We start from the raw sequence: 19556 nt of genomic DNA on the forward strand, positions 1-19556 counted from the left end.
TTCCTAACGACGCCACTGATGTATGTCACTGACGTATATTGACAGGCAGAACAATGAAATGCTCTTCCATTCGATGGCAGAAGGTAAAATTATTCTTAAAGTTGTATCTACATGTTGCCATTCATACAATAGAATAGTTTTGTTTTCAATAAATGGGTCCGGATTTCACACCAAGTACATACAGTAGGGTAAGTCAATTTGTGAGTAAATTTGGATGAGATCATCATTATTTCAAGCTATATACTTTTTTGTTTGGTTGTGTACCGTAAGATTTTTCTAATGTACAATGGGTGCCTTGGCTCAATAAAGGTTGGGAAACACTGTTCTCGACATTATTGTCAAAAGTGTTAACTGATTAAAGCACTCGTCCTTCACATCCTGAAGTATGTTGCTGCAGATGTGATATTGCAAATCCATGAAATTCTATTGTATGAATTAGAATGTGAACATTTTACATCTCCCTACCAAAAAATAGTTTTAAACTAAATTAAAATGTGTTTTTCTTTATGTGAAAAATTTTATTATGGCATCTCTGAATTTGGCCTTCGTGGAAATGAGAGGTACATGTGAGCTGCTGCAACACTTTCTGTGTCAAAAGAGTCCACAGAGCAGAGCTGTTCTGCAAACGGAGCACCGAATACAGCCTGCTCAAAGAGCTACTATGTTCTTACAGTGCATGAATAACGTGACTGCTTCAATTTACCAAAATAACCTTCAGGTGCTTGTCCGTGCCATTCGCACAGTACACGTGCGTGAGTAATGACTCATCTATTTTATGTATACTAATAAATGGCTTATAAATTTGTGAAATATTCCAATTAAAAACTGCCAAGTACAAATAAGTACCTGTGGATAGTTAGGAATTGTTGCCACCAAACAGGATGTGTTGAAGTACAACTGGTGCTCCATGCTGTGGCAGAGGCTGAGGCATGACAACACAGTCGAGCGATGAGACCGTGCCATCATCATCAAAAAAAGATGCCCAGGGAGGCAGACAGAGAGTGATAGCTGAGAAGAGAAACCCGAATCGAAGACCATTGGACAGTCACGTCAGCCCATCACTGCCTGTGAAATGCTGACGGAATTGAAGTGCCGTCTTTATTTATATGGCAAAAAGTTCACTCACTCTCCTGCCCCACTCCCTCTATTTTAAATGATTGGCACAGTGTCTGTCTTTCAGGGATTCACAAACACATTACTTTTAAACTCATTACTGATTAATGCTAAATTTCTACTTGGTGAAGATAAGACATTACTTGTGCTAGGTGGTGAGCTCAGGCCTGTTGTTTTCATTCCTGTCTTTTTTTTAACCTGAAAGATATTTTTTTTCTGTGAAAATGATGGTTTTATTTATAACTACAAACAAGCAAGCGAAGATGGCAGCAGTGAAAGCCCAGAAAAGCATCTCAGGGAAAAATTCTCTGAATTTGGTCATGTCCATGTGCTCCAGACTGTATTTAGAATTGCAATTACGTAAAATGGAGAAAAACATTTGTGCCTCTGAAGCTAGACATACCATGAATCAATGTATAGATGCCAAATCATTAATCTCACTGTCCAAATACTTTTGGATCTAATCTAATCCTTTACAAAACGACGACTATTGCTCACTTTTGACTCACCCTCACAGAAATGAATTACTTTGGCAGTAGATGTATTAATTTTATTCTCATGGCTCTTATGTGTTTGAATATGTTGCTCCGCTCATGTAGACTACAGATATTTACATATATTTTTCCCAAGTCAAAATTCAACAGTACATTAGATTTGTTTATTCCATCTTTTGATACCAAGTGAACATTTCTCAGTGCATTTTAAAACACAGAGCGACAACGCTCCCTTCTGTTCACAAATAGTAATTGAATATACTCTTGCTGCCAAATTATTTCACATCTCCTAACTGACAGAAATAAATATTTTCATTATTTTAACCTAAATTTAACAACTATATTATTATATCAAAATATAAACTAAACTATAAAGTATATAAATAATAGTAATAACCAACCGCAATAATTACATTTTACACTGGCCGTGAAATAAATATCTTAATTGTATAGTTGTAATATTAATTTAACACAATTCACCTTTTATGTACTCACGGTTACATCTTCATTATATTTAAGATTTAATCTGTTCAAAGTTCCTATTTATTTCAAATAACGTTATTCTTTCATAAAACATGCCGCGTTCTTTCTAACGTAACCAAAATAAGTGTGAATTCCGTTGAAGTCAGGGTGAAATTTACAAATTTATAATCTAGAACATTAAAACAGATTTTTATTTTTATTCTTATTTTTCTAATCGTTGGTGACAGTTTGGCTGATAAACAACTAAGAAAAACGCGCTGAAAACCTGACTGAATAAATATAGGTTAATCCCCAATGAGGATAAGAGGTAAAGCAGAAAAGGGATGTTGGCTACTCAAAACACTCAGTCGTGATGCTCAAGAAAAAAAAAAAAAAAAAAAGAGAACAATCCCAAATTTTTCCGGCTCCTCCCAATGACTTCCCCCACACTTCCATTTTCCCAAGGAAAAAAAAAGTATTATCCTTTAATTTGAACAACATCCAAGTAAGTAACATTAAATGGGTCATTATAACTCAACCCACGTGGTTGCATACTTCTTTTAACGGTCTACATTGTACTGTAGAGTGTGCAATAACCTGTTTTACAACTTGTAGGCAACTGTACCGTTTCGCTTGTTTTTGTTCTGAATGCTGCTAACTAGCTTGCAACGCTAGCTTAGCTTTTTTTTTTTTGTAAACACGACGAGCGCGTGAACTGCGAGAGGGCGTCTCGCGTCAAAGGAGGGCTAAAATGTCGACTTTTCATGCTGCAGCCAACAAATTAGTTCATTTCTTTAGCGGTGCATCCTCACCAAGCTGCTGACTTTAGTGGTAAAGATGTCACTAGTTAGCCACGCATGGACTTCCATGGAGTGCCTCACATTTTGCAAACAAGCGTGGGTTTAACTGTCTAACGTGAACGCTAACGTTATTTTGCCAGATTGCCAGTTGAACTATTTTAGCACAGCCGAGCTCTGAAGTTTATTCAATTTGAATAGTTGCAAAGTGTGGTAGGACAACATCTTAAGTTGAAACAAAAGTACAGTATTTCACTTATTTTTCGGTGATTACCTGCAATGTGTTAGGAAACTCACACTCAATGCAATTAAAATGTGTTATATTATTCCCATTTTAATGTAAACTCTTGCTGTATATCTACACACGTCTGCTTTCAGCTGCAAAGTCATATTCCACATGTAACGCTTTTGTGAACACAATGAAGAAGCTTCTATGGGTTGAAAGCAATCCCCTGGCCTGAAAATTATTAATATATAATAATATTATTATATAAAATATTTTTTTCATATCCATTAAGTTTAGAAATTGTCTTTATTTCTCCATTATGTTACACTACTCACAGAAATTTAGACATATTTGGCTGTCGGGTGAAAATTAGGGATGAACCTAAAATTACCTATACTATACTTTTTACAGAGGAACTTAATTTGATCATCTCTAAACTTTTGAATGTACATTTTCAACTGTTCAGTGCTTCGGTACATTTTGCACAATTTGCTGTTCTCCAACAAGGCGCTAAATGGCAAAATTCACTACTCTATGCCTTTCTGTGACTCTTCCAGTCTTTCTATATCTCTGTTGCCAACTTCTGGGCACACCCTAAGCTCAGTTGGCCACACTCCTTTCTGAGAACATCCTGTTTGAATACAATGGTGAGCTACTGTAGATCAATTCTTACGTGTGGTTTTGATCTCGTGATGTCAAAATATGAACAACTTGATGAAGAGGATTAAAATGATTAAAGTGATTTAAATACCACTTCTAAATCAACTAGAAAATGTATAGATGGATTTGTGGCGCAAACACCTGTTGTGGCTTTTGATGTTGAGCTCCTTGTTGGTGAACATCAAGTACTGCAAAAAGTACTGAATCAGTTAACAGTTGGACATGTGCATTCAAAAGTCACTTTTCAAGATGATATTATTTTTTTTTTGCACATCAACTCATTATCCTTGCTTCTTGCAGCCTGATGCTCTGTGACTGCCCCCAAGATGACCCAGTCGTAGCTCTGACGTCGTAGCAAACATGTCTCCCAAAGTGTCAAGCGGCCAAGGCAGAGGGGAATATTCGTCAGTTCAAGTTGCGGTGCGAGTGCGTCCGCTGCTGCCCAAAGAGCTTCTCCATTGCCACGAGAGTTGCATCACCGTGGACCCCGAACTACAGCGGGTCACCCTTGGTCACGACAGACACTTCCTTTGCGACTTCCTATTTGAGGAAACCTGCTGCCAAGACGAGGTTTATTCTATGTCAGTCCAGCCGCTTATTGAGGCTTTCTTCCAAGGTTTCAATGCAACAGTCTTTGCTTATGGACAGACAGGCTCAGGCAAGACTTACACCATTGGAGAAGCTAATATATGTAAGTTGGTCACTTTACCAGCATTTTCCTGTGTACTATTTAGTAGTAAAATGTGCTGTTCAATAGCTTGATTTGCTTTAAACCACTCTGCTCACTCTAAGACGTACTTTTTTGTTTGTCATGGATGTGTAGCATCATTTCGAGATGAGGAGCAGGGCATCATCCCCAGGGCTGTTGCGGATGTATTCAAGCTGCTGGATGAAAATGACCTCACAGACTTCTCCGTCCGGGTGTCCTATTTGGAGGTCTACAAAGAGGAATTCAAGGACTTATTGGAGGTGGAAACTGCAAGCAAGGACATCCACATTCGGGAAGATAAGGGCAATATTGGTATGTACATTTCTGTTGTTGTAATATACATACACTCTTTGGGCATGGCATAAGGTATACCTTGCTGAGAATTGTGCTGATGTAAAAGCTGTATCAAAAAAAGCTAATGTAAAAGCTGTATCAAAATTTCATTTTTGATTGACACAGTCACTGAAAGGGGTTTGTTTAATAATGTATGAATTTGGTTAAAGATATGTCATAAATGCCCCTTAAAATACCTCAAATACCATATATATCTGTTATGTATGTTGCTCAAATATGTTGAGTTGTGAATGATGAAATTGAGAGAAATTGCTGGTTCACCCTAGGATAGATTAACGTTTGGATCGAAACACACCAAGTCACAACAGATTACGTATGGCCATTTGAATGCTTTTCCTTGATCGACCATGGGGGAAATGAGCAATCAATTAACCCATTCATTGTCATTCTTTTATTAAATATTCTAGGGCTGCAACAATTAATTGGATAACTTGAGTAAGTTGATTACAAAATAAACCAAAATCTCCGCCTTGAAGCTTTGCAGGAATCATTTTCCACACAAACTGACGTAACGGCAGTCACGCACATCACTGTGTAGAATTTAGTTGGCACGATGGCAGCAAGACTTGAGGAACGCGTCTGTTAAAGACAGAGAATGCCCCAAGTTTGGAATCTTTACATACTTAACAAATAAAATAAACCAAAACCGCACTTCTACAATCACCAACACAAGGTCACGTATGTGAGCTAATTTAATATAGCCTACCATCACGAATTAGAACCTATTATAATGCACCCTGCAAGTGGTCAAGGATAGACACAGCCACCAGTGCGCTTTCAGCCACTTTATTGAAGAAAGTGGCTGAAAGAAATCCAACATGTAATAAGCATATATATAATATATTCATACACAAGCTGCCGATGGCCAGAAATCACGCCGATTCATTTATCAAATTAATCGGTAGAAACCTTCATTCCAAAAATATTTAATAGCTCCAGCTCTAAAATACTCAATACGGGGAAATGTGATGGAAGTTGGGAACTATTAAGGCAGGATTTTTTTTATCCATTTCTAATCTCTTTTTATATATATGTGTATATATATATATAATACACACACACACACACCTGTGTTGTGGGTAGTGGGGGTGTTTTGCTGTAATATAAATCATAAATCTGTGTTGTATGTTTGTTCTCATGTTGCGTGGTGTAGTCCTGTGTGGTGTAAAGGAGTGCGTTGTGGAGGGTCTCGATGAGGTGTTGAGTTTACTGGAATCCGGCAACACAGCTAGACACACGGGCGCAACCCAAATGAATCCAAACTCCAGCCGCTCCCACACCATTTTCACCTTATACATGGATCAGCGACGGGGAGGTTTGCGACTCTACGGGAGTGCCACAAGCGGCGGACCCCAAATGTTGTCCTCCAAGTTCCATTTTGTGGACTTGGCCGGCTCAGAGCGCATCTTGAGAACTGGCAACACTGGAGAAAGACTGAAGGAGAGCATTCAGATTAACAGCGGCCTTCTTGCCCTCGGAAATGTTATTGGAGCCCTCGGGGACCCCAAAAGAAAAGGCTCTCACATACCATACAGAGATTCAAAAATCACAAGGTGCTTTTCTGTTAAAGTTTCACTATAACTAGAACATAGAAAGTAAATTTATTTTTTCAGTGTTCACTGTTTTTACGGTTTCATTGTTTTACCCAGGATCCTTAAAGACTCTTTGGGAGGAAATTCTAAAACCCTGATGATAGCCTGCATCAGCCCATCATCCTCAGACTTTGACGAAAGTCTGAATACACTAAACTACGCCGCAAGGGCCCGCAATATTCAGAATCGGGCCACGGTCAACTGCAAGCGGGAGCCAGATCGAGTAGAAGGGCTGGAGCAACAAATCAAAGCCCTTCGCCGAGCGCTTGAAAACCGCCATCGTTCAGAGACCCGCATCATTTCTCATGCTGACCCCAACAGGAGGCCACGACTTGGCGAAGGAGAAATTAGTAGACTGCAAGTGCAGGGTGCCCACTATCGAACCTGCACGGACACTGCTTACAGGTTAGTACATGATTTCTAAACTAATGTATAAATATGTATCGCGTAATTTATAATGTAGATAGCCTAGAGTGCTCAGTATATAATTTTCTGATATATAATGCTTGTAAAAATGATAGATTGTTACGCGAGCTGCAGAGTGAAGGAGTGCTGACTGCGGAGCACGGTCTGAGAGTGAAGGAGTGGCTCTGCTCTGTGGAGGAGGAACGTAGTCGACTGACGACCGCATCTGGGCCAGACAGCGGTATTGAGAACAGCTCTACAGAAGAAAATGTCGCTTTAAGAAGGGAAAGGCCCTCGGTAAACAACCAGGTGTGTCTCTCTCAAACTAGTGCAATAAAAGATTGCTTTGGCCTCATCGTGTGGCCTTTTGATGGCAAGGGACCATGTTTAAATACATTGGGAAGCTGTGACCAGGGGATCATGGTAGTGCCCTTGTGCACCAGGAGGGTACATGGTGATTTCTTAGGAATGTTGTAGACATGATCATTTGACAAAAATTAACACTTTATAGAAATATAGTGTTGCATGTTGATATGTATCTGTTTGTGACCTTGTTAGATCATTGTGAATTATTGTAAGAAAAAAATAACAATCATTTTTTTCACAAATATGAACATCTTTAATTATTAATAACATCATTTAAGGTCATTTGAGCAAAGAAATACAGTAGCTTTGTTTCAAAAAGGTTGGGGAACGCTGATAGACAAAAGTAGTGCTTTGCTGCCATCTTTTGGCATCGCTCGGCAATTATAAACCTTTATAAAGAGGGTATCAATTAGTCACAGGTATTCCCTATTCGCAGCAGAGATCCTCGCAAATAGCAGGGAACACTGAACAATCATGATATATTGATTTCTGTATATTCTCACATAACAGTAAGTCTTATACACTGTATGTGACTTGCTTAATTCACATACAGACGAGACTTGAGTATGTTTTTGGGTGCTGGGATAGTTGCTGTTTGATTAAATCGGAGGATGACCAAGTCAGACAAGACCATCTTCCTGGTATATGAGAAAACACGGGTAGTCAGATATAGCACTGTTTAGTGAAGATAGTAGGGCGTGACTTACACCGGTATAAAACAGAAGCTCAGTGAAGTATTCTTGGAACAACCACAGTGTACGCTGCTTCTGCTGTATGGTTGTTGATCCATCTGCAAGAATATTAAATCATCTAAGCTTGTACAGGTCTCCCTGATATTACTTGAGTCATTTGAACTCAAGCAAATACACAAGTGGATGAAAGCAAAGTTGTGTATTTGCTCAGCCTAATGTGGAACTTGGTAAATTGCAGTTTCTTTAAAATTCTGAAAAAGGGTATTCAACTGACCAAATAAAATGTTAATTATGTTTTGTAGGAGTTCTGTTTAAAACACTTTTTTAAATTTTTATTTCATTTTTTAAACATTTTCCACATATTAATCTCTGTTTATGCCATGTTGTGAACCCAGGATTCTGATTCTCTGGAGGAGAGGTGGAGCTATGAGCACGACAGTGTGAAAGACGGAGAGAAGGATGAGACTGTCGTTAGGCTTCAAGCGGACGTCCTGCGTCTGGAGAGAGAGAATACAGACTTCCTGGCAGCTCTGGAGGACGCTATGGAGCAATACAAACTGCAGGTCTCATAAAGCAAAGTTATGTTCTATTCCCCCCCCAATTAGTATGTTGGTGTCTGGAAGTAGTTTGGTTTCACATACAACACTCAGCTTGTTTTGTTTTTAATCGACATTGTCACAACAGACCCGCAGTAATTTGGTCAACCAGGATAGAAGCATAATAATTGTGTGGTTTCCTGGTTTTCTGCTGATTTAGGTCACAATTTCATGTGTTTTCTCTCTCAGAGTGATAAACTACAGGAGCAACAAGACCTGATTGCAGAGTTGCAGTGTCTGCTAGCCAGTCCCGACGTGCGCGGCTTGGGCCTTCATTTGGGCTCACGGCCACACACCGCCCCGATTAGCTCCATGCACCATGGACAAAATGGAGGGTCACAGGTAACCAACCACTACAGTTTTTCACAGGTAAAATTAACTTTTTAAAACTATTTTGCCTAAGCATCTTCCTTTTATGTTACAACTGTCCAGGCCTACCTTGTCTAAAATAGGCCTATACACGCATACCTTTCTTGTCAGAGAGGTATTAATGAATTGTTTATTGTCGTACATAATTTAGCTGTACTTGCGGATTAAAATATAAATAGTATACTGTATGTGTGACACACCGCATTTCTGAACACTACAATGATGCTCATTAAGTCAAGTGGCAGTCAAAATGGAACATAGTCATTTATCTTCTTTTGAGTTTTTAGAAAAATTATATATATTTTTTAGCAATTATCTTTTGGATCACTTACCATTTGTAGGTGTATCTTACTAGGTGTCCTGTACAGAATTATCTAAGCTTGCTTCTTTGCATTTACAGGGTGATGATCAGGATGGTTCTCTCTATGAGGAGCAGATGACCTCTAGTGGAGCAGAAATTCATGGGATCAATGAAGACGGCGCTCAGTGTAACCATCCCAAAGGGAGACAAAGGTTTGTCTTTAAAATTACAGTTTGCAGCTCACACGATCAAGATACGACGACAAGCAGTTCACACCCCGTTTATGTCACAGCCATTGTGCTCATGTTTTTCATCATGCCCGTATTGATGTCATATTGAACATATTTAATGACAGGCAGGTGAATCAAACCTGGACGAAGAAGGACATGCTCTTAGGTGGACGGGCAGTCAGTGGTAGAGGTCTGACATCGTATCTACCCGAGCTAGACCAACATCCCCCTTTAGCCAGAAAAGCATGTAAGTTTAATCTGCTGTGTGACAAAAGGAATACATATATTTTGGCTCTCATTGTTGCAAAGACTGACTTGTAACTTGGTCAGATTGTTCGAAGCATTCGGAAGTCATAAATGACGTACAGAAACAAACACAGGTCGTGCAGGGTCTGTGTACAAGTCTACATTTCCTTTCTTTTGCTGTGACATCAGGAAATGTTAAGACAATATATGATTGCTTTGAATTCAGCCATTTCCTGTAATTTAACTATTTGTTTCAGTCTGAGATTAAAATAGATGAGATCTGAAGTGTTCAGGCCAGATTTGGTTGCATCCCCATCATACAGACTTTGACATCCTGTAATTAATTCACAGTTTATTGAGTGTCAAGTTTCAATTATTTTCTTGATTAAAAACAAAACTATCTTTAAAGTAATGTTAGTTTTTTTCACCAAAAGACTGGTTTCTTTATCGTACTTTTCAACTCTATGCAAATTAAATTTATTACTCATACTATTCTCTTCCATTACCGCTCAGCCAACTGCAATATGAGTGAAACATCTGTACGTGATGCTCTGAGGGGCTTCGAAGGTGTTTCAGAATCAGGCCTTCTTCAGGCCCAGCAGAAGATAAGGGAGCTGTCAGTTACTATCCGCATGAAAGAAGAGCTCATCAAGGAACTGGTCAAAACAGGTACATGTCACATTCCCCAGAATTTTGTTCCCAAATTCTACGGGCCATCTTTTATTTTTTTTGGTTGACATGCTGTTTGTGATCCACCAGGTAAGGATGCTCAGTCCCTGAACAGGCAGTACAGTCACAAGATCACAGCTCTGGAAAGTGAAGCCGTGCAGGCACGACAGGAGCTGCACGAGGCCCAAAGGCAACTTCAGGAGCTGGAGAGGCAGGAGAGAGAGATCAGTGCCACAGACAAGACCAGAGCTCAGGAATGTCGACGAAAGATTGCGGCGGCTCAGAGCAAAGTTCAGGTTTGTACGTCATACATGTGTATTCTTTCAGCTGTGAAACCAGATTTATATTATTTGTCAATATGATTTGATATCCACTCACCAGCCACTGTATTAGTTACTTCTGTACATTATAATAAACTACAGCAGGAGCAGGGCTCAACATGATTACATCCTGTTTGATAAAAATGAGCCTTTTTTTATCAGTTTTTCTTTGAACAAATTCTAGATGATGATGGTTAGATTCACGTGTGGTTGATATGTGGTGAATTAAAAAAAACAAACCTGACTTATTTGGTTATAGTCTATTTTGGATTTATATTGTGGATAGCGTTTCAACATGTCTCCTGTAATTACTAACTTTGCAAATGCTTTTGTTGAAGGTTCTCAGACAACGTCAAAGGGACACTGCCCATCTTGCTAATCTGCCGGCACAAAGCGAGCGTCGGGTGCTTGAGCTGGAGCGCAGTGTTCAGTCTATGAGGCAACAACAGGAACTCCTGCAGAAGCGACTGCGTCAAGAAAGTCAGCAGAAACGTCGGTTGGAGACTGAGATGCAGCGCAGAACTCACAGAGTCAAGGTAGTTGTTGGGTTTTGGTGTTTTTCTTGGTTCATTTTGATATTCGACAACAATGCGCTATTAATAGCTTCACACTTGCTCTACATTAGGAACTTGAGATAAAGAATGAGCAACAGCAAAAGATTCTCAAGATCAAGACTGAGGAGATTGCTGCCTTCCAAAGGCAGAGACGCAGTGGCAGCAACGGCTCTGTCATCTCACTGGAGGAGCAACAGGTTTAGTCACACATACATTACGGAGGCAGACTTAAACTCCATGTTCTTGTGGTTTAAAGTAAACATTGACTGACTGCGCCATTATGCCCCTTGTGAGAGCAGAAGATCGAGGAGCAGAAACGCTGGCTGGATGAGGAAATGGAGCGTGTACTGGACCAGAGACGAGGGCTTGAAGATCTGGAAGGAGAGCTCACGAAACGGGAGGAAATTCTGGCCAAGAAAGAAGCCCTGTTGCAGGAGCGCAGTGGTCTTGAGACCAAGAGGCTCCGTTCCAGTCAGGTATTCAAACAGAAATCCATCACAGTTAATAAGGAAATTCTAATACATTTTCACTGGGTTCATCTGTTTCTGCAGGCCCTGAGTAAAGATCTGGTGACTCTAACAGGACGCATCGAGACACTTGAGCATGAGTTGAGCGAGAGGAACGGTCTCCTTCGCAGCAGCAGTGCTCAGGACTCCCAACAGATTCGACAAGAAATCTCCAACCTCCGTCAAGAAAAAGATTCCTTGCTTAAACAAAGAGTGGAGCTGGACGATAAGTTGCGCCAGGGAAACCTGCTCTCACCGGAGGTCAGACTCTGCACTCTTTTAGCATACGACCATATATACGCGTGTATTTTATCAGTAGATAGTGGACGTGGTGCTATAACCCCTAACTGTAAGGCCACTTGACCAATCAGAAGTCAGATGAAAGTCATTTCAAGGAAAGGCGCAATAGCAACCAATATAAGTTTTCTTGTCTACATGCAACCACAGAACAGTTTTAGAAAATCTTAACATGGTCTTCAAAAGAAAAAAAAACACACTCACAAACTAGTCTTTAACATTAGCTCTTCTCAGCTGACGAGTCATGCTTATCTTACTTGTATAGTGCTGGAACATGACAAATTATTTCTTACTACTAGTACTTTATAGGGAACATGATTAGGCTCACTATCCTTTTACAGAAAATGCTGTCATACTTTATGTGAACAATATGAAAATATTTAGATTTCATCTAAGTGTTCATTTTTATGTTCTGTTACTTAAAAATATCCTGAGGACCCAACAGAACATCAGTGCAAGCTCTTCCAGTATGAGTCTCCATCTTTTCTCTGTTTCATCCAGGAGGAGCGAACCCTCTTCCAGCTGGATGAGGCCATCGAAGCTCTGGATGCAGCCATTGAGTACAAGAACGAGGCCATCACTCAGAGGCAGAGGCAGCTCAGGGCGTCCGCCAGCATGCTTTCCCAATGGGAGATGAATCTCATGGCCAAACTCAGCTACTTATCTGCCTCCGAGACCAGAGCTCTGCTGTGCAAGTACTTCGACAAGGTTTGCCTCAGAATACTCACCGGCAGGGCCACGCGTGACCGTGTTTCCGAAACTCAATTTATTGTTGTTTACAATGTCAATTCAAGACAAAAGTTATCTCGGGGCTAGGGATGCACCAACGACCACACTTCAGGAGAACATTGCCCATAGCGATGCTGAGACTAATAGTCATAGTAGTAGAAGTAGTAGTTTACAATCTGCCACAGTTAAGGTACTCAAGTCAGATTACTTGACCCAAGTCAGTCTTAGGTCACCAATTTTAGGATTTGGGACTATAACTTGACTGAACCTGGCAGTCCACCAGTATGCTATAAGCCAGAGTGCAGAGCCCACCTCATGAAGCAAGCACCATGGAGGGAGGTTCAAAGAATATTATATTTGGATTCAAGGTTTTTTTTCTTTCCATGGGCTCACCACCTGTGGGAGGGGCCATAGGAGTCAGGTGCAGTGCGAGCTGGGCGGTGGCCGAAGGCGAGGACCTTGACGATCCGATCCCCGACAACAGAAGCTGGCTCTAGGGACGTGGAATGTCACCTCTCTGGCAGGGAAGGAGCCCGAGCTGGTGTGTGAGGTCGAGAAGTTCCGACTAGATATAGCCTCTGGTACCAGTCCTCTCAAGAGTGGTTGGTCTCTCTTCCACTCTGGAGTTGCCCACGGTGAGAGGCACCAAGCAGGTGTGGGTATACTTATTGCTCCCCGACTCGGCGCCTGTACGTTGGGGTTCACCCCGGTGGGCGAGAGGGTAGCCTCCTTCGGATGAGGGGACGGGTCCTGACTGTTGTTTGTGCCTATGCACCAAACAGCAGTTCAGAGTACCCAACCTTTTTGGAGTCCTTTGAGGGGGTGCTGGAGAGCGGAGAGTGGTGTTCTGTTATTGGACTTCTGTGCTCATCACGGCTTGTCCATAACAAACACCATGTTCAAGCATAAGGGTGTCCACACGTGCACTTGGCACCAGGACACCCTAGGTCGCAGTTCGATGATTGACTTTGTGGTCGTGTCATCGGACTTGCGGCCGCATGTCTTGGACACTCTGTTGAAGAGAGGGGCGGAGCTGTCAACTGATCACCACCTGGTGGTGAATTGGCTCCGATGGTCGGGGAAGATGCCGGTCCGACGTGGCAGGCCCAAACGTATTGTGACGGTCTGCTGGGAACGTCTGGCAGAATCCCCAGTCAGAAGGAGTTTCAACTCCCACCTCCGACTTTGCTCATTGAGACATCGAGTCCGAGTCGACCATGTTCCGCGCCTCCATTGCTGAGGCGGCCGACCGGAGCTCTGGCCGTAAAATGGTTGGTGCCTGGCGGCAATCCCTGAACCCGTTGGTGGACATCAACGGTGAGGAGTGAAGAAGGAGTCCTATCGGGCCTTTTTGAACCCCCTGATACTGGCTGTTCGGTCTCTGTACGACCGGAGTCAGAGTTTGGTCCGCAGTTTGGTGTCCGGGCTCTCCCTTAGAGATAGGGTGAGAAGCTCAGTCATCCGGGAGGATCTCAGAGTAAAGCTGCTGCTCCCCCACATCGAGAGGAGCCAGATGAGGTGGCTGGGGCATCTGATTCGGATGCCTCCCGGTGAGGTGCTCCGGGCACATCCCACCGGGATGAGACTCCAGCGACGACCCAGGACACGCTGGAGAGACCACATCCTTTGGCTGGCCTGGGAACGCCTCGGAATCCCCCGAGAAGAGCTGGATGAAGTGGCTGGGGAGAGGGAAGTCTGGGCATCCCTGCTAAAGCCACTGCCCCCGCGACCCGATCTCGGATAAGCGCTAGAAAATGGATGGATGGATTATTTTATTTTATTTTTTTTAAATCAGTGACAAAGATAAAGGCAAAATGAAAAGTTTTCAATTAAAATGTAAGAGAGACAACAACAACAATCTAACTTCATCTGTTACTATTAATCTAAAACCTACAAATACAGGTCCCAGTAAACTACTTTAACTTCATAGTTTAGTTAACTGATAGCTGGTCAAATATTTACTAAGCTTCACGGTTACGTTTAATTGAGAAGACAAAGTAATAGACAATACAGAGACTAGTTTTGGAACCGATAAAAAGCTGTGATTATGAATTTGTTAGTACAGTAATCACCCCTCCATTGTTGGGGTTAAGTTCGAGACCACCTTCACAATCAGTGAAATCTGTGATGTAGAAATAGCCCATTTAAATACACCCTGGGCATGTTTTTATAGCATTTACGGCACATTAACTTTTTTAAGGTTTTTAAACACACACATACTGTACATAGAAACGTAAAACAATACAAACACATAAAACACACAAACACATATAGAGACAGCAAGACCAATAGACAACAAAAATATTATAAAGACAGTATAAAAAAATAGAGCAACAACTGTAATACAAAAGAAATCTGTAATATAGCGGGACCACGAAGCGTGAACCGCGATGTAGCGGGGGATTACTGTACAGCTAAGTACAGATACTGAGTGCAAAGTGGCTTGTATGACTTGACCTATGACTAGCTTAACCCAAGAAATTACTTGACTCAACTTGATTGAAATGTGGTGCGGCCTTGCTTAATTTTTGCCACAGTAACTTCGGACTTATTCAAAACTTGAAGTCAAGACTTATTTCATTTGTCCCGGCTCTACAATCTATCTGCAATCAAAAGGTAATTAACCCAATTAAATTTAAGCTAAAGATTCTTTTTCCATGACTTTTCACAGTTTTTAGTTTAAATAGTTGTTTGAAGGTTTATTTAAAAAAAAAAAAAAAAATTGCCTGTCCTCCTCTTGTCAGCCATTTTGGAAATGACGTCATTGTTGGATGCCCGTCTGAAGCAGAGAACTGTGATTGAATTTCTTTTGTTGGAAGGGGAACCACTGCTAAACATTTTCAAAAGGTTGCAAACTGTCTTTGGGAAAGCTGCAATCGGCTACAGTGCAGACAAAAAGTGGAGGTTCACGATCAAAGGTGAAGAATAAGAGGCAAATTTGAGTGACATCCGTGACAAGCAAATGAGCTTGTGAAGTAATCAGTTCCTTTGGGTGCACAACCATAACCATCCCCCATACTCACCTGATCTGACACTGTCACATTATCCTTTTTGGACCTTTAATAGAAGGAGTTAGAGGTCAGTACTTCTCTGATAACGAACAAGTTAAGCAGCCTACCGAATTTTTTTACGATTTTGCTGGCTTACGTGCCCTTGCTCATCGATGGACAGTCTGTGTTGAGAAAAAGCAAACTTAGTAGCAATGAAATCTCCCCTTTTGGGCTTTATTTCTATGATTATATTGCCTTTCTATTGCAATAAATAAAGCTTGAGGAAAATTGGGCGCATTACTTTTTGACTGCCCCTTCTACTCCATCATTTTTCACTTGTGTCAAGCCTATCAATGATGATAGTGTCTTTGCAGAAACGCGCTGACATGATTGTCTTCCCCAGGTGGTGTCTCTGCGTGAGGAGGAGCGTAAGCTTCAACTTGCGCTCGCCGAGCTAGAAATGCAGCTGGACGAGCAGCAGCGGCTGGTGCAGTGGCTGGAGAACGCTCTGGATCGCACACAGCTCGATACCGACCGTAGGCTCACACAGCAGCAGAAGGAACACGAGAGGAGCGTGCAGCTCTTACTGCAGCAGTGTCGAGGTGTGGCTCGCACATTGTAATTAGCATTCATTAAACTTGTCAATTTCAACATTTGCAAATTAAGATTCCATGCATGGAACAGCTAAAAAAAAAATATTGTACAACTCCTGCATTTGATCTCATAAGACCACCCAAGTTTACAGAAGTAATTTTTTTCTTTTTCAAGTTCCTTACCTATATAGCGTATATGGGTCAAATAAAAAATGTGATTAATTTAGGAGAAAAGAAAGCTGTAAGTGATGCCTGCCTTACTTAGGGTTTAGCGTCATTTTATATTACAGCATTATCAATCAAGATATTTTATCTCGAAAGGGGAACCACGTCACTTTTTATGTAGATACAATTTAGGGAAAGTGACGAGAAACCTTTTGATCAGTCTCGTAATCTGAAGGTTGCTCCACTTTCAGAAATTTTGATAAGAGTTTTAGACGGCCAGAGGTTTCTTTCCTCGAACCCAAACACACAACAATGCAGGTAGTGAATTTTATGGAAAATTTAATGATCTAACATGGGGAATCTACATGGAAGTAATACAGAAAAACACAAAACAAACAAAGAATAGACGAACATTGACAAAGGAAACTGACTTGTGATGTGAGATTGGTAGAATGAGCGCGTAGTGACAATGCATGTAGCTGAGGATTCCTGTTCTCGTTAATTTAAAACCCAAATATGCAATAATCGATACTTTTAGCAGACCGCAAGTTTGACTTACGTGTGTTGACCAATTCAGGCAGGCGGGTCGACCTTCCAGGGGTTGGCAAGAGTGCTCACGAGGGATGGTTTGCAGGAAAAGGAAGCAAAGAGAAAAAGACGCCCTTAAAGTGTATGTTGGCCGGCACGCTGGCAGTGGTAATGCTTTCCACGCGGTCAGGGAAAGCTCGCACCGCAATTCCTTCCCAACGGACCCTCGTCCGTAAACTGCCCCACACCCAAAAGGGTAGCTTTGCGGAGCTGGCAGGTGCTTCCTGCGGTCCACGCTTGGCAGGGAAGTTTGGCGTCTCCCAGCCTCTGCCACCTCGTGGTGAGAGGTTGGGGGCTCCCCGGGCTGGGCCAGGTCTTCGGCAGGTGGAACGACGAGAGAGAGTGTGAGAGCGAGCGAGATACAAAGGAGCTTCGGCCTTTTTATCCGCTTCAGAGAGCCAGGCCGGCCCCTTTTGACCAAATCGAAGGCAGACCGCGCCTCTAGAATTGCATTTCATCTTAGTATAACTTGTGGTTTAAAACCAGTGGAATATAATATTAATTATTGGATTTAAGATAAACGAGAACAATGTTCCCTGTAACGAATGTTTCAATTGTATGTGTTTGTTGAGAACACTGTAATATTTGCAATGTGGCATTTGTGTGGTGTGGAGTGAAACATTTCATCTGGTTCAGTTGACAACAGACTCGACATCAGACATTCAAGTTTGCAGAAATACAGTCACTAGTGGCGTTCATGTAATGTTCTTAAGATATTAAATCCCAGTCAAGTCCGGTAAAGACTGTGGTGAAAAAAACCCGCATCTGCAGTGGCGTTCCGTCGCCTGTGGGTGTCGCGAGCACCCCGTCCATTGTCCCGGCTTCAGAATCAGAATCATCTTTATTTGCCAAGTATGTCCAAAAAACACACAAGGAATTTTTCTCCGGTAGTTGGAGCCGCTCTAGTACGACAACAGACAGTCAATTGACAGAACACTTTTGAGACATAAAGACATTGACAAAATGTCAGTGGCCAAGTGTCATACCGGCGCAGCCTTTGTCGGTGAGGGTCTGTGGGCTGGCTGGTGGTGGAAGTTAATTAATTTAGCATTCTGGTGCAAAACTAGGTAACTTTTGTCTCCGTTTTGATGCTCCGGATGCTGGTAATTCACTTAGCGTCGGCGTGCAAAGCAGATGTCTGTGTCTTGCTTTTGATGATCCTGGCTTGTGAGTCACTTAGCGTCGGTATATGAAGTTGAATCTTGCCACTCCGTTGGTCGTCTTCCTCAGCGGGGAGCGCGGTGGTCGCCAGAAACTGGGGTGCTGGGTGTCATCTTTTCATGGCGTGTCCGCTACACCGAGCTGGTAGAATTTGCAAACCTATTTCTGTGTGTCTGTCCAGAGCAAATGGACGAAGGCCTGGCAGGAAGGCAGCGGCAATTTGAGGGATGGATCCACGGCCTCAGCAAGGAACTTAACCACTACAAGGCAGCAAATGTGGAACTAAACAACAAACTGAGGGAGTTCTGCATTCAGCCAAAGGAGCAGGTCAAAGGTACATGTTAGGTATTATTTTCATCCTTAGAACCAGGATCAGTCATGATCTACCTTTATTCTAACTGTCCAGTTGTTGTGCTACGCTTCAGTGTTGCCATGTAATGGTAAACCACTTGGTGTCAGCTGCATGGACAACCACGGGGGAAGAGGGACACCGGTGAGTGAAAAACCTCCCAAGTCGAGAGAGGAAATGCGGGAGCTGGTGAATGCCCCTCTTCCATCCATATGGAGGCGCTCTTCTCTCCCCACCGAGGAGCCGGCCGTCATGGAGGAGCTGTGGCTTCGAACGGCCTCCGATGGTCCCGTCAACCGCGTAGTCCAAACCGGGCTCGGCGTTCCGACATCCTTGCCCGCTATGAAGATTCGGAGGGAGTCCCGCCGTAGCAGCCTCAACGTCGGACCACTCAATTCAAACAATGCTTTCATAGACCTGAGGAAGAATTTTGCCTGAAAAACAGTGTATTGTTTTTTTTGTTGTTATTATTGTAGAATAGCTTTGTTATTGTTATCCCAAGTTTCCAAAAGAAATGTAATTTTGTATTTTTATATATTTGTATTTAATTGTTTAATGGACAGATTTTTATACAAAGCACTTTGACTATGGTAGTTTCTGTGTCATTGAGATGTATGAGGGTATGGCCTTATTGAAAGGGTTAAAAATTAATTGTATTGATCTTATCATAGTTGATGTCAGAGGTGGCAAAAGTGCTCACACCCTGTACTTAAGTAAAAGTACAGATACTTGTGTAAAATCAAGACTGGTGGAAGTAGAAGTACTGATTTAAGTCCTGTACTTAAAAGATTTCAACCATGGTTGACCTTACCTCTCTATTTATGTCTTTTTTTTTTTTTTTTTACGTCATGTCGTAACTGTAGTTAGACTTTGTGTGCCCTCATTGGGGCTAAGACTCGTGCCAGGATTGGACTGCTGAGCCACTCAAGATGCAGTTTCCAGCAAAAATAACAAGAACCAAGAGCGATCCGCCATGGACATAAGGATGCCTAACCTACCTTACCTTCTACTGTCATCCATGGA

At 41.9% G+C, this 19556-nt stretch overlaps 1 protein-coding gene across 3 annotated transcripts; it reads left to right on the top strand.

Annotated features, from left to right (window-relative positions):
- The first annotated feature begins 7 nt into the window (after positions 1 to 7).
- On the top strand, positions 8 to 19333 carry kif7 (kinesin family member 7). Of its 3 annotated transcripts, none has more exons than XM_061766108.1 (20): positions 8 to 83; positions 4053 to 4443; positions 4576 to 4773; positions 5969 to 6368; positions 6465 to 6812; positions 6929 to 7121; positions 8266 to 8433; positions 8656 to 8835; positions 9236 to 9348; positions 9492 to 9613; positions 10126 to 10281; positions 10372 to 10577; positions 10940 to 11137; positions 11227 to 11352; positions 11455 to 11631; positions 11707 to 11922; positions 12460 to 12666; positions 16081 to 16279; positions 18366 to 18518; positions 18610 to 19333. In XM_061766108.1, the coding sequence occupies exons 2-20, from the start codon at positions 4113 to 4115 to the stop codon at positions 18969 to 18971; spliced, it is 4053 nt and encodes a 1350-aa protein (XP_061622092.1). In that variant the 5' UTR covers positions 8 to 83; positions 4053 to 4112; the 3' UTR covers positions 18972 to 19333. The 3 variants fall into 3 exon arrangements, with proteins under 3 accessions (XP_061622092.1, XP_061622091.1, XP_061622093.1); XM_061766107.1 differs by lacking the exon at positions 8 to 83 and adding an exon at positions 2455 to 2574; XM_061766109.1 differs by lacking the exon at positions 8 to 83 and adding an exon at positions 2455 to 2574 and having other exon boundaries at positions 8656 to 8808.
- The last annotated feature ends 223 nt before the right edge of the window (positions 19334 to 19556 follow it).

The sequence above is a fragment of the Phyllopteryx taeniolatus genome, chromosome 2 (genome assembly GCF_024500385.1).
Source record: "Phyllopteryx taeniolatus isolate TA_2022b chromosome 2, UOR_Ptae_1.2, whole genome shotgun sequence".
NCBI classification, from domain to species: domain Eukaryota; kingdom Metazoa; phylum Chordata; class Actinopteri; order Syngnathiformes; family Syngnathidae; genus Phyllopteryx; species Phyllopteryx taeniolatus.

Bases quoted from the DNA above. Each gene is read 5' to 3' on its own strand.
- kif7 (XM_061766108.1), top strand. From the start codon at position 4,113: ATGTCTCCCAAAGTGTCAAGCGGCCAAGGCAGAGGGGAATATTCGTCA. The intron at 4,444-4,575 runs GTAAGTTGGTCA...ATGGATGTGTAG, and splicing joins CATTGGAGAAGCTAATATAT to CATCATTTCGAGATGAGGAG. The intron at 10,578-10,939 runs GTTTGTACGTCA...CTTTTGTTGAAG, and splicing joins CGGCTCAGAGCAAAGTTCAG to GTTCTCAGACAACGTCAAAG.